The 17,005-nt window shown below is 46.0% G+C and overlaps 1 protein-coding gene across 3 annotated transcripts in view; it reads right to left on the bottom strand.

Moving 5' to 3' along the window:
- Positions 1 to 17,005, bottom strand: part of LOC119161430 (ribosome biogenesis protein BMS1 homolog) — a 166,620-nt gene that overhangs the window by 44,145 nt on the left and 105,470 nt on the right. For all 3 annotated transcript variants that reach the window (XM_075879293.1, XM_075879295.1, XM_075879294.1), the window contains one exon: positions 6,472 to 6,652. In XM_075879293.1, the coding sequence (XP_075735408.1) occupies positions 6,472 to 6,652 (181 nt within the window). The remainder of the gene's footprint in view (positions 1 to 6,471; positions 6,653 to 17,005) is intronic.

The following is a 17,005-nucleotide window of genomic DNA, read 5'->3' as shown; positions in this document are numbered from 1 at the left end:
TTCTTTGTCGCACTGTGGTTGATGGCGCTATCTTCTGCAAGCTGTCCACGGGCCGCGCTATCTTCTGCAAACTGTCCCCGGGCCGCCCGCGCACGCCATAAAAACGTTTTGCGGCTAATCATTTAACCGCAAGCGCGGTATCTGCTATGATCTCGAGGGGGCATCCAAAAGCATGCGCTACGACTTTGCCAACTTCGCGGCAAGCTCGCACAACGACCGTGACGCCGCTGTTAACATTGTAGCAAGCACAACAAGGTCATGGTAGCAAGTAACCGACATTGCAGCAAGCTACCCCCGAAGCACAAAAAGAAACTGTCGATAATAAGATTAATGACAAAATACGGCCGCCGCCTCGCTTCTACATGGGAAGTGCCTCTACACGTGGATAACAAGCGAAGCGAGAATCTGGGTGCTACCATGTTGCGGAAATCGTCACAATCTTCTCTAGACGACAAGCGATTTTTTCTGGTTTTCCAGAAACAAGCAACGTGATAGCGACTAGCGACGAATGCCCTTCGTGACAGCAAATCCTGCCATCGTCGATCGAAAATCGCGTGTACATGATCGGCTTTTTTTTTTTGGGGGGGGGGGGGGGGGTGATTCTTTAACAAAAAGGTGAAAAGATAAGAAAAAAGGGTGTGGAGTGCACGACAACTGTCTCTCGCTTAAGAACACCTCAACTGATACTCACGGGAGAACGGGGAATGAAGGGACAGTTAGAGCGAAGAAAAAACTAAGTAGGCTAAAAAAGGGGGGGGGGGGGTAGCAGGAAGCAACGGACATCGGTTTACTCAGGTAGCGATGTCTCTACACTCCCACCACTGGTGAACCCCACTGTGGGGCACAGATAAGACGGGGAAGTGCTGGGCACAGATAGAAAGAAAAGCAATAGGGCACGGCACAACAGGTGAAGGGGAAAGGGAGCGAGCTGAGGTGGTTGAGGGGGGTCGGCAAAGTAATAAAAAACGGAAGAGATCCAATGGGTAAGGAGGCGCCAGGTGTCGGTTAGCAGGACTGTGGCGGATGAATGTAGGGGGTGCATTTATTACGCGCGTTCAATATGCGAGTAAATACGGGTAGACGTCACGAGCCTTTGCGGAGAGCGCGTTTCACCATTAAGCAGACTTGCACAACAGAAGTAGCATCGGCACCAAACATAGCATCGTGGATTACTTAGGACGCACGCGCGACCGCTGCTAATTTAGTGGAATATTTCTAGCCACGTGACTGTGACTTTGGTGGCCCCGAGAACAAGATGCACATGTTGCACATCAACAGATGCACAGATACACATCCGATTTTTGCGCAGTTTCGCGCAATTTTCATTGATATTATCAGGATGGCGCAGTAAATCTGATTTGGCGCAGCTTGGCGCACTTTGGCGCAGTTGGCCCAGGAGTGGAATCACAAACAACAGGCTCTGTATTATCTCGCAGCAATCGACTGTTCAGGAAGAAAACCTCACCAAGAAGGCCGATATCTTGCAAGCAATCTTGAGTAGTGAGAAAAAAGGTCATCCCTACTCGTTTGGAGATATTGCAGAGCTCAAAAACAATCCGCAGTGAAAGAACTGGAACTTACCTACACGCTCACTTACCCCAAATTTTTGTCTTTTTTTTTAGCTAGCACACCAGTGTAACAAGTTTTAAAGAGTACCATAATTTCTGGAGCTGCTTGCAGTTACCAGCCTCACCACCAACCACCATCAGCTCAAAATCGTGTTGATGTTCTGTGATAAAGATGAGTTGGGAGACTTTTGTTGAGCCAATACATAGCGGCAACCAAAATTCATTCATGATGCCGCAACGGGTTTCTGGTTCTCAACTGAAGGCATGTGAGAAAATAAGCCATGGCCGCCATACATTATACATTTTTCGGGCTGATATAATACAATAAATATACATGTGCGAATTATAGTAAAGAAAAAAAGAATTCCTTTAGCTGCACTTTCATGTGACACAAATAATTACGGCACTAATGTGTAGCCTCCTTATGCATTGCCTTTATTATGCCTTTAGGGGTTAATAAATGGTGATGAGCCCCTCAAAATTTCCTACAGTCACTTTTCCCATGGTAGTACTGTATTTACTAGCATAGTATTTACTAGCATAACAGGTACACCTTTTCTCCAAAATATCAGACTCCAAATTTGGGGTGCACTCAACGTGTGATGAAATTTCCGAAAATTTTATTTCCGACTATAACATTGACCGCTGATAACGTAAGTCGCCAAAGTCCCGAATATCTGCACTACAGTCTAAACAACTCTCAAGGCTGCATTAGCGTAAAATGTGTTGAGCAGCATGCAGTTTCACATGACCCGAGAATCGAGGCATGCGATGCGGTTTGCTTTCAACATCGAAAGACCCGCAATCGAAAAAAAGGGGGGGGGGAGAAGAAGGACAATAGAGAACATCATCACAGAAATTCGCTAATTACGTTCAGGCCACCTAGATTGTACAAATTATCACGACCGAAATCATGTGCGCTGAACAGTATCGATCGTTCCATTTCACGAGCTCGCAGCCCATATCCCAGGCGTTGCAATCAAATCACAAACTACTATTTGAGTGTTACAAGCGTCAACCATACCCCCCCTTTCCTTCAAGCGAAGCCACCACAAAGAGTTACATTTATTCCATACAAAACACAACTTTGATCCCACGCGATCACCACCGAAAAGCAACAAATGCTGATTAGGCCAAGCCTATGGATCGGCATGTTGTCGTAGAAAGTTTGTTCGAGACAACATGAAGATTGGTTCGAGACAACATGAAGAAAAGATCAATCTCAAATACTGATCAAAGATCAGCGCACGTGATACGTTGTTTACTATGAAGCTAGGAAATCAAGGGTGACAAAAGTGCGCTGAGCTTGTACAAGTCTGCGTAGTGGCAGCAAAGGCAAAAGCTCATGTCCATAACCGAAAGCTTTTAAATTTGCGAACGAGGTAGCATTTGTTATAGCGACTGTTTTCCCGACAGCAAACTCAAAGTGCCCTTGATCAGAATGTGATCGCACGTTCCCTGCGGAGCGCGTGACTGGAAAGTGGCCGGAGCCACGCTCGCATCGATGCAAAGGTTACTCCAACGCCCAGACAACTACCCCAATTCCTCACTCGGTGAATACGACACAGCTGGCACAGCGCTGCTGCAATCTCTTTCTTGTCCTTGCTCCAGTTAACTTGAAAGGGCATTGTGATGAGTAAAGGAGGGGCACGAAGTGCGTGCTGAACCCGAAAGCGCGGTGACGGTGCACAAGGAGAGGAGAGTCACCCGAGTGCACACGCACCAGGCACGTAGATGCAAGAGATTGGTCGGAAAAAGGCTCATGGCACATGACCCGAGCCAAGAAAAAAAAATTCTCGAGGATGAACTGACTCCGTGTGTTGGGACACCGAGCTGCGAAGACGTGGGAAATGAGCGTCGCTACAAAGACGTGAGCAGCATGACCGTCCGGTTCTGAGGATGTCTGCACAAAAAGCTCGGGAAGCGGCCGCCGACCTCGGAGATGGTCACGAGCGAGGTTGCCCGGACTTGCCGCACCCTTCCCAGCAGTTCCTGAGCTTGCAGCTTCCCCGCATCCCATTAGGAAGGAAGCAACCCCAGTGAGCCAAGTGGACGCGTCAGCAGGAGAGTCCTTGACGAGCAGGGCCTAGTGAGGCCGAAAATTCAGATAAGGACCGACGCACCGGCTATGCAGACCAAGTTATTCGTCAAGCGAACGCGCGCCCACGACAATGACTGCGAGGCTGTACCACTTCTACTTTTGCGAGAGAGCACGAGAGTAGCCACCGAGACGCCATTGTGGCTAGGGACAGTAAGACTGAACTTGTCTTGATGCAAGTTAGCTACAATTTCCTTGTACTGTTAAACCTGCTTATGAAGAACCTCCGTATAACGAATTCCGATTCACGATTAGCCGATTAGTTCTGGCAACAACACGACAGCGCATTGAATGGAATGCAATGAGCGCGATAGCAAAAAATTTTTTTGTTATAAGAAGTAAAGCTGGCAGCCAACTTTTTTCGATCTGATATCTCGGAACTCCTAAAAAATGCTGGTGTGAGCGAATACGACTTCTCCAGGGACAAGTGCTCTTTTCACACAGTCACTTCGCGTTGAAAACGCACTGATACTCGCCGAGATGGCAAGCGCGCCAGCGGTCATGACCGCCCTTAAAATCAAAGTTCATTATTGCTACTCGATCAGTTCTCCCCCCCCCCCCTCCCCTCGTTGTTTCATGCTCGTTCAAGACGGGTGGTTTATTTCTATTTGAGCATTCAACGGCAGTTCTAACACGCGGGAGATGTTATCTTATGCACTTTCCAGGCGATAGGGATGGGCCGACTCATTTGATCTCTGCTTCAGCAGCGTTCGCGCGCTTTTACCCGCTCGTGCAAGTTGCGATGCGTGGGGACATGTTATCAATTTGGACTTCTTACGGAACATGGCGGCGATGGCAAAAACCCGCTGAGAGCGACCATGTAATTGCTATCACAATAGTAATGCAGTTTCTGACTGTAAAATGAGTGTTTTGGGTTAGCTTTGGCTTTAGTCCCCCTTTTGTTTAACTTGCACGTTTATTTTTCAAATTTTCGTACCTGCATATAACAAAATCTTCTTTATAACGAATTTTTCTAGGAATTTATCGATTTCGTTATATGCAGGCTTAATTGTATAGCCAATTATTCTGTACATACTTGTTTCATTTTGAGGAGTGAAATCTGAGTGTTAGATTACGGTTTGCCGTTTTATTTGGTGTGATAAAGTGTGTTTGTTTTTGCCATGCCAGTTTCCCGACTCTGTCAAATCCATCCTTCGCAAGCGCTTCCGAGAACAAATCCATGACAGGCATCAAATTAAAACGAGGTTAATACGGTACAGAACTACTGAACACGGCCAAATTTAGGTTGGGGTGCACCTATTATGAGTGGAAATAAATAAAAATATATTTCTTGCGAACAAACTGGGTGTGTGCTTATTATGCGAGTATAGTATACTCTCGATAATTCAAACTCTGGTAATTCATACTTTCGGTTAATTCAAACAAAATTAAATTTTTTGGTTGGCCTTCTATTCTTTCGATACAAAAGCCTTTTAATTCAAACTCCATCATTTCGGTTAATTCATACTTTTTGCAGGTTCGCACCAAGAAATACCTGCTGCTTTCCCACTACCATGTAAAAATTTGTGTGCTTAAATAATCCTAACAGTCTAAAAATGAAAAATAAGCACCTGAGGCCTTCAAAGAAAAAGGCTTTCCAAATAAACAAATATTTGAAATGAAGCACACGCATGCAAAACCGTGATGCTTCCCATCTGCTATACAGAGCTTCGTGCTTAAGGCACATACCTATAGCAATGAAGTTGGCAATTCACAATTTCTTTAAAAGGTCAGATGAGCAGCAAATGGCCAACAAATTGAGAGGTCCCTTCACGTTTGAATGAACGAAAGTCGACTGTATTATGGTATAGCATTAGAAAATGTAACATTTACGCACCTGTACCCAATGTTTGTGCTTCCCGAATTTAATGAGTTATGACTAGAGGTATGCAAACATTCAAAACTTCAAGTATTTTTTAATACCGTTTGCTATTTATTTCAATTCGCACTGAAACTCTTGTTATTCGAGCTTTCCAATGACGAATAAATACAGGCAATGTCCGATTGAAAATGACCCCTTCAGATTTTCAATATGCTTCACCTCAATTACACTAATTCTGCAGCAAAGCTGCCTTTCACGCTCAGCTATAGTCGCAAATACTGACTTGAGGAAACCCTGGTTCCAACATGGCGATTATAGATGTGGCAGAGGTGGAGAGTCAATGCTCAATGCTATCTTGGACCTGAAATTTGGGCAGCAAGTCCGAAAAATTCCACAAAAATTTCACGAAAATTTTTCTCATCGAAAATTGCAGATGTCCTTATATATTTTCTTCCACGAGGCAGATTTCGAACACCATACTTCATTATATCCGAGAGCACACCCTTGTCCGCCACATCAGTTGGATTTCCATTGAAGAAAATAGCATATGTGCCTTCACCTGTAAAGTCTTGTTGGCAACACTTTGGTTGCACCAAATCCTATAAATAAATACAATTTGTCCAGCCTCATTCTTGATAACACCACCACGCCAGTTCTGCATCAACCTAGCGAAAAGACACACTTTCACATTGCTATCTCAACAGAATATGCTTAGAAACCCTTCCCTACTTTTTTTTCTAATTTCGCTTTGAAGTATTCTAAAAAACTTTTACAAATATTTAAAAAATATTCAATTCGATTCCCACTCACTTCAATATTCGAATTCGCTTTGCATCCAAAATTTTGCCATGTGCACAGCTCTAGTTACGACACATGTTGCGTTGTGCATATAATTTTGCTTGTCAGGAAAGCATTAAAATTACTCGTTTAACAGTGTGCAGTCCAGAATAATTGGAAAGTCAATTAGAAGCATGACCACTCACCCCAAAAGGTAGCGTTGCAATGAAGATGCTTGGGCGTATACTTTAAAAAGCGGTTGCGACCATTGTGATCCTGTGTAGAAAATACTGGCATGGTCTGGAAACGTCGCCACCCAAGTGAGAGAATGAGTGGGTCGCTGCTCTTGAGGATCCGCTTGTACCAACGATGCTTCTTCATGCGAACCTGGACAGAGGAAAAAAAAAACACTACAGAGGTGGGACAGCTGAATTTGACTTGGCAGCAGCTTTAGAGAAGAAAAATTTCAACTTTGATTTGGAGGAGTTAGCGGCACTTAAAATGTCATCCTAGAAGCCTGGAATAAAAAACTGCAGCAATTTGGAGGGAGAACAGAATTTAAAACAACTCAGAATACACATTACAATAAAAAGAACTTGGGAAAAATATTTTTTTTGTGATACCAACTATATAGACACTCTTGCCAAGTTTTTACATTGACATTGCTAACCGTGCTATTTGCACAAATCACTAAATGGAGATAACTGCATTTAAACTATATTTATTTAGATCAGGTTGAATCACCACTGCGGCAAAATTATAAAAGGTGTTTTTTAGCATTTAAGCATCTGAATGTACGCTAAGGAACGTAAAAACAGCGGGTTACCAGATGATGGTGTTGACATCTTGTGACCATTCGTGCAACCACAGCCATGGACATGTTTGTTTTGCCTAGTGTTTTTGAGGATAAAAGTAATTAAAAAGGCAACTCATTCATACTTATGTCACCTGCAAGGCATTTACCGTATTTACTCGCGTAATCCTCGCACTCGCATAATTCTCGCACCCCCCACATCGGCCAAGAAAAATACGATTTTTTTTTATTCCTCGAGTAATTATCGCATCCCCGAAAACTGCTGCAATAATGTCGTCTGCTCGTTCCAACCACTCATGATGATAGCGCACGCCATCTCTTAAGCATCAAGTGTACTATTGCACGGAGATTCCATCCAAGCCAAGCCGAAGTGGCCAGTGCACGTTGCGGCGTGTTTTGTATGTTGTGTCGGTAATCTTGGCACGTTATGGGGCGATACTGAAGCCACACGGCTGCTTCAAGTTGCAAGTGATAGATCATGTGCTAAACAATGGCAACAGGGCCGCCGGTAGGCCCTTCGAAGCCTACGAGTTTTGTGTTAGCTACTGGTGACGGCAGCTGAAAGCCACCAAGACGCGTTAGGCCTGCCGTGTCCCTGAATCTGGGATTGATGGTAAACTTTATTTCTTCAAAACGAAACTGCGGACGATTCTGTCAAATAGCCATCAGCCCAATACTGACGTCCTACACTTACCTTTTGAGGGCTCCTGTTGAGCGCCGACCGCTGCCGCTACGCCCGTAACGCCAACAAGCTTCGCGTATGGTATTCTGATTCTCGACTATTTGCTTCCACTTTTTGTGTCTCAAATAAATCTTGCCTTGTGTTGAACCTCTGCTTTTATTGTTGAGGCAAGTTCTAATTAGTACTTCTTAAAGCTTGCTGTAAGTTGCTAATGTGAGAATCCCGATTTGCGGCCACTTTGTTTTCTTTTTCACTTTCTGCATTTTCGTGGAAAGTTTTCCCCGCGTAATTCTCGCACCCCCCAACTTTGCATCGGTTTTCTGGTAAAAAAAAGTGCGAGGATTATGCGAGTAAATACGGTACATAAGAAGTAGAGTGCACAATGTTTCTGCAATAAGAATTCTGTGACCTCCATGGTTCATCTTAGCAGTGCTAAAAGGCGCCACGTATACAGCCCATCAGGGTCCTTTTATCTTTATGGCTTCGGCACGCGAGTCTGTCACTCGAGCTTCGGCAATCCTACTGGAAAGATTAAGGCTAAATAAACACTTCAGCTTATTTTGACTCGGCAGCTGGAGTGTCCTCAAAGCGGATATTGTGAGTAGCCACGAATGACGTGGTCATAGCTGCCAAGCTTGGAGAAACACAATCCGTGAGATCTACTCAACAGGGGAAGGGGCACATAAAATATGTTTCGCCCGCGGAAGGAGGGTATACAATATGTCGACCATTGGTGGGGGGGGGGGGTATTGCGACAACAATTATATGAACAGTGTCAGCAGAATTTTGCGGTCGCCGCTGATCTGTACAGAGTCCAAACCGATAACATCGTCTGTTTTACATGCGGGTAAAAGCGCCCTAGCGCTAGGGACGAACGCGGCTGAAGCAGAGATGAAACGGCCCGGCGGTCACTGCCGCACAAAGGGCATATGCGATAACATGGCTCTGCGTGCGACGCTTGTCACTTGCTTATGAGTCATTTCGTTGGGCAAGGGATCATAGTACAGTCCTGCCGACCACTCGCCTTCCCCCAGCTCGACCTTCTCCACTCGTAGCCTCGACGCCTAAGAAAACAGGGCGCTGCCGCGGTGGTCCAGTGGCTAAGGTACTCGGTTGCTGACCCGCAGGTCGCAGGATCGAATCCCGGCTGCGGCGGCTGCATTTCCGGTGGAGGCGAAAATGTTGTAGGCCTGTGTGCTCAAATTTGGGTGCACGTTAAAGAACCCCAGGTGGTCGAAATTTCCGGAGCCCTCCACTATGGCGTCTCTCATAATTATATAGTGGTTTTGGGACGTTAAACCCCAGATATCAATCATCAATAAGAAAACAGGCACTTTTCGGCAACCTTTGCGGTTGAGTAAAAAAACAGGAAAAAAAACAAAAATGATGATGGAAAAATGTAAGGATATGGGGGCAAAAAACAGACAGAGGCAAAAAACGCCTATTCGGTGAGTAGTTTACGTTTCCCAAAAGGCTGCGCATGTGCGAATTTCTGCACATCTTTTGCACCTCGTATGTTTGTTCTACCCGCAAATAAAAATAACGTACTTACTCACGTAAGGAGCACACTCGCATAATAAATGCACCCCAACTTTAGTCATCAAAATATCTATTTTTTCCCCACGTAATAAGCACACCCCCTACATTCATCTGCTGCAGTCCTGCGAACTGATAGCTGGCGCTTCCTCACTCGTTGCATCTCTTTCGTTTTTTTTTTTTATTATTATTATTATGCAAACCCCCCTCGGCCACCTCAGCTCGCTCCCTCCCCTCCTTCGCCCGTTGCCACGTGCCGTATTGTTTTTCTTTCTATCGGTGCGCCATAGCGGGGTTCGCGAACGGTGCGAGTGTAGAGACATCGAAGGTGATAAGCACACAGCAAGCGAAGGTCACGAAACTGCCCGTGCCAACTAACAGTTGCTTCCTGTGAATACCAAATTTAAAAGCCCAACCACGTGCACATGATCTTCGAGCGATGATGACAGGACTTGCTGTCACGAAGGGTCATTTGTCGCAATCGCATTGCAGGTTTCTGGAAAACCAGAAAAAATCGCTAGTGGTCCAGAAAAGATCGTGACGATTTCCAAAACATGGTAGAACCCCCGATTCTCGCTTCGCTTGTTACCCGCCCGTACAGGAACTTTTCATGTAAAAGCCAGGAAGCAACCGTATTTTGTCGTTAATCTTGTTATCGATGGCTTGTTCTGACGCTTCGGGGGTAGCTTGCTGCTATGTTGGTCACTTGCTACAATGTTAACGGCATTCTCACGGTCCTCGTGCGAGGTTGCCACGAAGTTGGCAAAGTTCGTCGTAGTGCACGCTTTAGGGCGCCACTCTCGCAAAAAAAGATTGTGAGAAAATACAGCTGCAAAACGCTTTTATAGCGTGCACGGGCGGCGCGGAGACAGCTTCCAGAAGATAGCACCATCAACCACCAAAGATGAGTAAAGTGCAACAAAAAAGCTGTTTCCAAATAGTGTACACGTATGTCAATTGCGAAAGGCTAAGTGACCTAACCTTTTTTTTGTATTACCGCATTTTTTTGCTCCTCTCAAAAAAGTTTTATTAAAATTTACCCTGCATAATAAACGCACCCCCCAACTTTGCTCAGATTTTTCTAGGAAAAAAGTGCGCTCATTACGCGAGTAAATATGGCACACGAGCGGCACCGATGAGTGCTGCTCAAACAAAGATCAAACAAGCTGGCCCATCTCTCACTCAGAGGGCGCATGCAATTAAAGCCCCTAATTAAAGCCCCTATACCTTCGGAAAAGTACAGCATTCCTTTGATCTGCGCCGCTTCCTCCTTTCCCTGCCGGAGTCTCTTGGGGTGGACGTGGCAAAGAACCGGTTTTCGCCGCCATTTTGGATGTGCCAAAGCACCACTGTGTTGCTTGTTTGTCGCATGCAAAGTGCAGAACGTTGCAGAGTATTTCTCTCAAAAGTAGCTAATGTTTCGAATTTCATGATTATCGCGGCTGTTCTCAAGTGCAGCCCATGTCTGCAACAGCGTGCACGTGGCGTGTGCTCCTTATGAAATGAACCGCTGGCACTTGCAAAAAAAAAATGTATTGTTGCAATACACATGACGACGTGCCGAACTTTTTCATTGCTTTGATGTGATACTGTGCGTTGAGTTCAGAGAATACATCGCTAGAAATGAGCGAGTGGTAATTTCGACAGTGATAACACGACTGTGTTTTTCGGCCTCTACATCGCAGCACCATCTTGGTCGTCCAGCAATTCGAAATAGCTTCCATGTGCAAGAACAACCTTTACCGCCTACATTATCTGCAACGCCTACGGAGACATGTAAAACCTCAAGACAATGGTTGCAAACTGTGCCGCAGAGGACAAACATCTAAGAACGGCATACTGCGTGCACCAGTCATTGGACAGGCAGAGGAGAGGTAGCATGTGAAACGTAACAAAGTTCTGAGCGAGCATTTTAATGGACATTGCTGACATTGCTGCGATTATAAAATATCGAGATAGTTTGTACACACGGCAACTATTCCTTCCCAAACGGCGTGGCTTAAGATACCGCAGCTGCGATTTAAATATTTCTTACCAGTTCAATAATTAGTGTGCTGATTTTACTTAATTTAATTTCAACCTGCTCTCAACAAACCCAGTTATGTATATCAGCGTCAGATACGCAAGGAAACACTACGCTGCGAAAAGATATTTAAACGACATGCAATTCGCTGTGTGCATGACTTGCAGCAGCTCTTCTGCCGTAATATTGATGGTTAACGCACCCAATCTTGCCGAGGAAATCAACGCAGAAGAATCATTACATAAAGCCGTATGCGATGCACGGCACACGACGCCACGGCTGTACAGGAGCGGCTGTAACTAATGCAGCAGCGGCGGTGTGCCACCAGTATATAGGTGTTCTGTGGCGTCACCGGCTCGAGAGCAAACTGCAAGCTCGTGGCCCGTTACAGGGGGTGCCACTGTCACAAGCGAAAGAAAAAAAGCCATGCACCGGAGAGGAGGAGGCGAGGGGCAGAGCAGATGGCGGTACTTTTACGAAGTATAGGGGCTTTACATGCGATATCATCCCGCCATGGGTTAGACCTGCAGTCGAAATCGCTGAGAGAAAACGCTCCAACCTTCTTGAATGAGCATGAAAAAATGCGAGGTAGGGTGTGGTTCACTCAAGCAGCTGCTGGGAATTTTTATTCTAGGGCGCCGGCGATCGCTGGCACGCACACTAGAGCGCGAGGACATATCGTGGAGCCACCATGCGGAGGCATCACTGTGACGTGCGTGGTTTAATTGCTCCGCCACCTTCTAGCGTGAATCCTGCAACCACTTTCGCGTCCTTTTTTTTTTTCTCATTATCCTTGTGCTTCACTCAATGAAATCAGTAAAATACTGCTGCGGCTTCTTTCCTGACTGAAGTGGTAAATAACTGCCCCGGAAAAGTGTTACGCTTCTCACAATGCCTGACTGCCGGCGGCGTCTGCTATGGCCACCTAAATAAAACAACTACGGCGGCCAAATACGCCGCCTCTGTAAAAGGTTAAGACTCATTCCGTGTCAAATTGAAGCATCAAATAGGTATTAATGATAAAAAAACTTATCTTCGCGCAAGAAATGCGCGCAACCACGCTACTTCATTCATTGTAGGTTTGCATCTAAAGACGGGCCGCGGCTGACATGAAAAGCATGCGCAAATTACATTTTTGTTTAGCACACATAATCCTATGAAGCACAGCGCAGGCGGATTCCCTGCTTTGTGGGAAGCAACACAGCATTCTTACATCCGCAACCTTTCTGTTATGATTGCGGGCAAACGTGAGAATCAAGCACGCATGTGCCTCATTCAGAGTTGTTACTTTTCTCTGTGACACGCTCCTATATTTTTTGCACACAATTTCTATGGTGCATGGTCACACACTGCACATTCGATCACCATCAAGCCACACATGGGTGAAAATTATGAATGATTGGTTCAGATCCAGAGCTTCTACAAAGAGTAAATAGCGATTAAAAAAATGCGGTTAGCCAGCCGTATCATTTTACGCCCTTGAGCATTCTGCGAGATCTTGCGTACAGTGATCTGAACGGCAATTTGATGTTTCAATAAAATTGCCTGGGTCCAGGGTTTTTCTTTTTTTTTTGCAATGTCATTCACAAGCTGTGTGATATTCAACGGCAGATTTTAGAAGACGAATCAGTTTTCGAAGTTAACCACATTTTCGCCTGTAGATCAAAACAACATTAAGAGGAAGTGACAGTGGCTATGAGCCCATTCTACAGACGTTATCTATAAGCAAGGAACCATGTGAGCTGAAGTTGCAGATGGCAGGGGCGTTGGCAGAAATTTTTTTCGGAGGAGCATCACCTTGACTAGAACTGGGGGCAGGCAGACAGGTGAGAACAGCCGTTATTTTGCGCGCGATATACCATGAGGCATCATGCAGGATGTGGAAGTGGTTGGCAAGGTACGATGCAGTGACCATAGAATGGTACGGTCTCGAATTCGCCTAGACTTGAAGAAGGAACGACAGAAACTAATACGCAAGAAGCCAATCAATGAGCTAGCACTGAGAGGGAAAGTACAAGAATTCAGAGTCTCGCTTCAGAACAAGTACTCGGCTCTTAGTGAGGAAACCAACCTTACCGTAGATACAATGAATGGTAATCTGATGAGTATCATTACAGAGTGTGCAGTGGAAGTTGGAGGCAGGGTAGTTAGACAGAACACTGGCAAGCTTTCCCAGGAAACGAAGAATCTCATTAAGAAGCGTAAAATCATGAAAGTCTCAAGTACAACAGACAAAATAGAACTGGCAGAGCTTTCGAAGTTGATTAATAGGCGTAAGGTATGTGATGCAAGAAGGTATAACATGGAGAGAATTGAACACGCTCTGAAAAACGGAGGAAGCGTCAAAGCAGTGAAGAGGAAACTTGGGATAGGCAAAAGTCGGATGTATGCACTAAGGGACAAAGAAGGCAAAATAACTACCAATATGGATAGGATAGTTGAAATAGCGGAGGAGTTTTACAGAGATCTGTACAGTAGCGGAGACAACCACGACCTTAATACTATAAGAACTAGCAGTAACCCAGATGACACCCCATCAGTAATGATACAAGAAGTCAGAAAAGCTTTAGAGAGCATGCAAAGAGGCAAAGCTGCTGGTGAGAATCAGGTAACATCAGATCTGCTGAAAGATGGAGGACAGATTGTGTTAGAAAAACTAGCCACCCTGTTCACGAGGTGTCTCCTGACGGGAAGAGTACCAGAGTCTTGGAAGAACGCTAACATCATCTTATTACATAAGAAAGGAGACGACAAGGACTTGAAGAATTACAGACCGATCAGCTTGCTCTCTGTAGTATACAAGCTATTTACAAAGGTAATTGCTAGCTTGCTCTCTGTATTATACAAGCTATTTACAAAGGTAATTGCTAACAGAGTAAAGAAAACATTAGAATTCAATCAACCAAAGGAACAAGCAGGATTTCGAACAGGCTACTCAACAATTGACCACATTCATACTATCAATCAGGTAATAGAGAAATGCTTAAAGTATAACCAACAACTATACATAGCTTTCATAGATTACGAGAAGGCGTTTGATTCAGTAGAAATATCAGCAGTCATGCAGACACTGCGGAATCAGGGCGTCGACGAAGCATATAAAAACATCCTGGAAGAAATGTACAGGGGATCAACCGCTTCCATAGTTCTTCATAAAGAAAGCAACAGAATACCAATCAAGAAGGGTGTAAGGCAGGGGGACACAATCTCCCCAACGCTATTTACCGCGTGCTTACAGGAGGTTTTCAGAAGCCTAGAATGGGAACAGCTAGGGATAAGAGTTATAGGAGAGTACCTTAGTAACCTGCGCTTCGCTGATGACACTGCATTGCTGAGTAACTCAGGGGACGAATTGCAACTCATGATTACGGAGTTAGACAAGGAGAGCAGAAAGGTGGGTCCTAAAATTAATCTGCAGAAAACGAAAGTAATGTACAACAACCTCGGAAAAGAGCAGCGCTTCAAGATAGGTAATAGTGCACTTCAATTTGTAAAATACTATGTCTACTTAGGGCAAGTAATAACCGCGGAGCCGAACCACGAGATTGAAGTAACTAGAAGAATAAGAATGGGGTGGAGCACATTTGGCAAGCACTCTCAAATTATGACAGGTAGATTGCCACTATCCCTCAAGAGGAAGGTCTATAACAGCTTTATCTTGCCAGTACTTAGCTACAGAGCAGAAACCTGGAGACTTACAAAGAGGGTTCAGCTTAAATTGAGGACGATGCAGCGAGCAATGGAAAGAAAAATGATAGGTGTAACCTTAAGAGACAAGAAGAGAGCAGAGTGGATTAGAGAACAAATGGGGGTTTGATTGATTTGTGGGGTTTAACGTCCCAAAACCACCATTTGATTATGAGAGACGCCGTAGTGGAGGGCTCCGGAAATTTTGACCACCTGGGGTTCTTTAACGTGCACCCAAATCTGAGTACACAACAAATGGGGGTTAAAGATATCATAGTTGAAATCAAGAAGAGGAAATGGACATGAGCCGGGCATGTAGCGCGTAGACAGGATAACCTCTGGTCATTAAGGGTAACTAACTGGATTCCCAGAGAAGGCAAGCGGGTTAGGGGGAGACAAGGTTAGATGGGGAGATGAAATTAAGAAGTTTGCCGGAATAAATTGGCAGCAGCAAGCACAGGACCGGGTTAACTGGCGGAACATGGGAGAGGCCTTTGTCCTGCAGTGGACATAGTCAGGCTGCTGCTGCTGCTGCTGCTGCCGCCGCCGCCGCCGCCGCCCGCCGCCGCCCGCCGCCGCCCGCCGCCGCCCGCCGCCGCCCGCCGCCGCCCGCCGCCGCCCGCCGCCGCCGCCCGCCGCCGCCGCCCGCCGCCGCCCGCCGCCGCCGCCCGCCGCCGCCCGCCGCCGCCCGCCGCCGCCCGCCGCCGCCGCCGCCGCCGCCGCCCGCCGCCGCCGCCGCCGCCGCCGCCGCCGCCGCCGCCGCTGCTGCTGCTGCTGCTGCTGCTGCTGCTGCTGCTGATGATGATGATACCATGAGAAAATTTGGGAGGGGGGGGGGTGCACGGGCTTGGTGTGCCACACTCTGGCTACGCCACTGGTGAATGGAAACCCGCATGGTTGAGTACACATACGGGGACGAATACCCGGGGAGGAGAATGGTGGTGGCACAAACTGCGGTAAAAGTTACTTCGGCGAGAGAAGTAAGTTTTAGCATAGACTGGAGCGTACATGCATGATGTAAGAAAGAAGGTTTCGTCAAACTCGCTGTCCAAGCATGCAGAAGCAACTGGCCATCAAATAAACCAGAATATGAAAAAAATTAAGAAAATCAAGGGAAAGTAACTGGACTTCCGGGCTATATATTGACTCACTGACAACTCAGAGTCCTATTTTAATATACACATAATCAGACTGCTTGTACATTAATTTTTCGTTGTGAACGAGGCTCCCGTGTGAAAACTGAAACGTTCTGCTTTCATGTGAACATTCATGGTCTGTCGTCACCTTAACTCCATGGGCTCGAAATGACAACCACAACAAAGAAAAAGAGAGGTTACAGTGGCACTGCCAGTGGCATCGTGTACGTAGCGCACTGTGGCACGCCACCTGTAACTTTTACTGCAACTATCCGCATCGTGTAGTCTGCAGAAGTTCACACAGATGAAGTCAGAGCAATACAACGCTATTGAAAGAATGAAAACACTGCGAAGCCACGATAAAAACAACGCATTCAACCGCCAGCTTTCCTTGGCCAGAGCGAGGCGAGATCACGTGATCCAACCTGGCATGTCGCAGCGATTGCAGCGCTCGCGCCTCCAGTGGTGGGTCTCGCGCCGAATATTGGCAAGCATCAGTGCAGGGCTCGTATACCCTTCTGCGTACTGCGCTCTCAACACGAATATTGTGCGAAAAAAGCATTTCTCCCTGGAGCGGTCGTATTCTCCCACACCAGCGTTTTGTAGACATGTGCAATATAGGATTCAAGAAGGTAAAGTACAAAATAAGGCTCCCATGCCTTACCTTGTATAAATTTATAACTTGTTGCTACTGCATTCATTGCTTCACCCTTGCGGTGAAAGTGATTTTTTCCCCTTAGTTTTCATTGCTTGACAGTCGCCACCACAGAGCATGTGCTATGCTCAGCGATGGGGCAGCGAGTTTTTACCATTCAGGTGTGGAAGCATGCTTCGGTCTTTTCAAGCAGCTTTGGGAGTAGGA

This window comes from Rhipicephalus microplus, chromosome X (genome assembly GCF_043290135.1).
Source record: "Rhipicephalus microplus isolate Deutch F79 chromosome X, USDA_Rmic, whole genome shotgun sequence".
Taxonomy (NCBI): Eukaryota; Metazoa; Arthropoda; class Arachnida; order Ixodida; family Ixodidae; genus Rhipicephalus; species Rhipicephalus microplus.
Note: the sequence above shows the minus strand (reverse complement) of the source record. Positions and strands in the feature narration are given on the sequence as shown.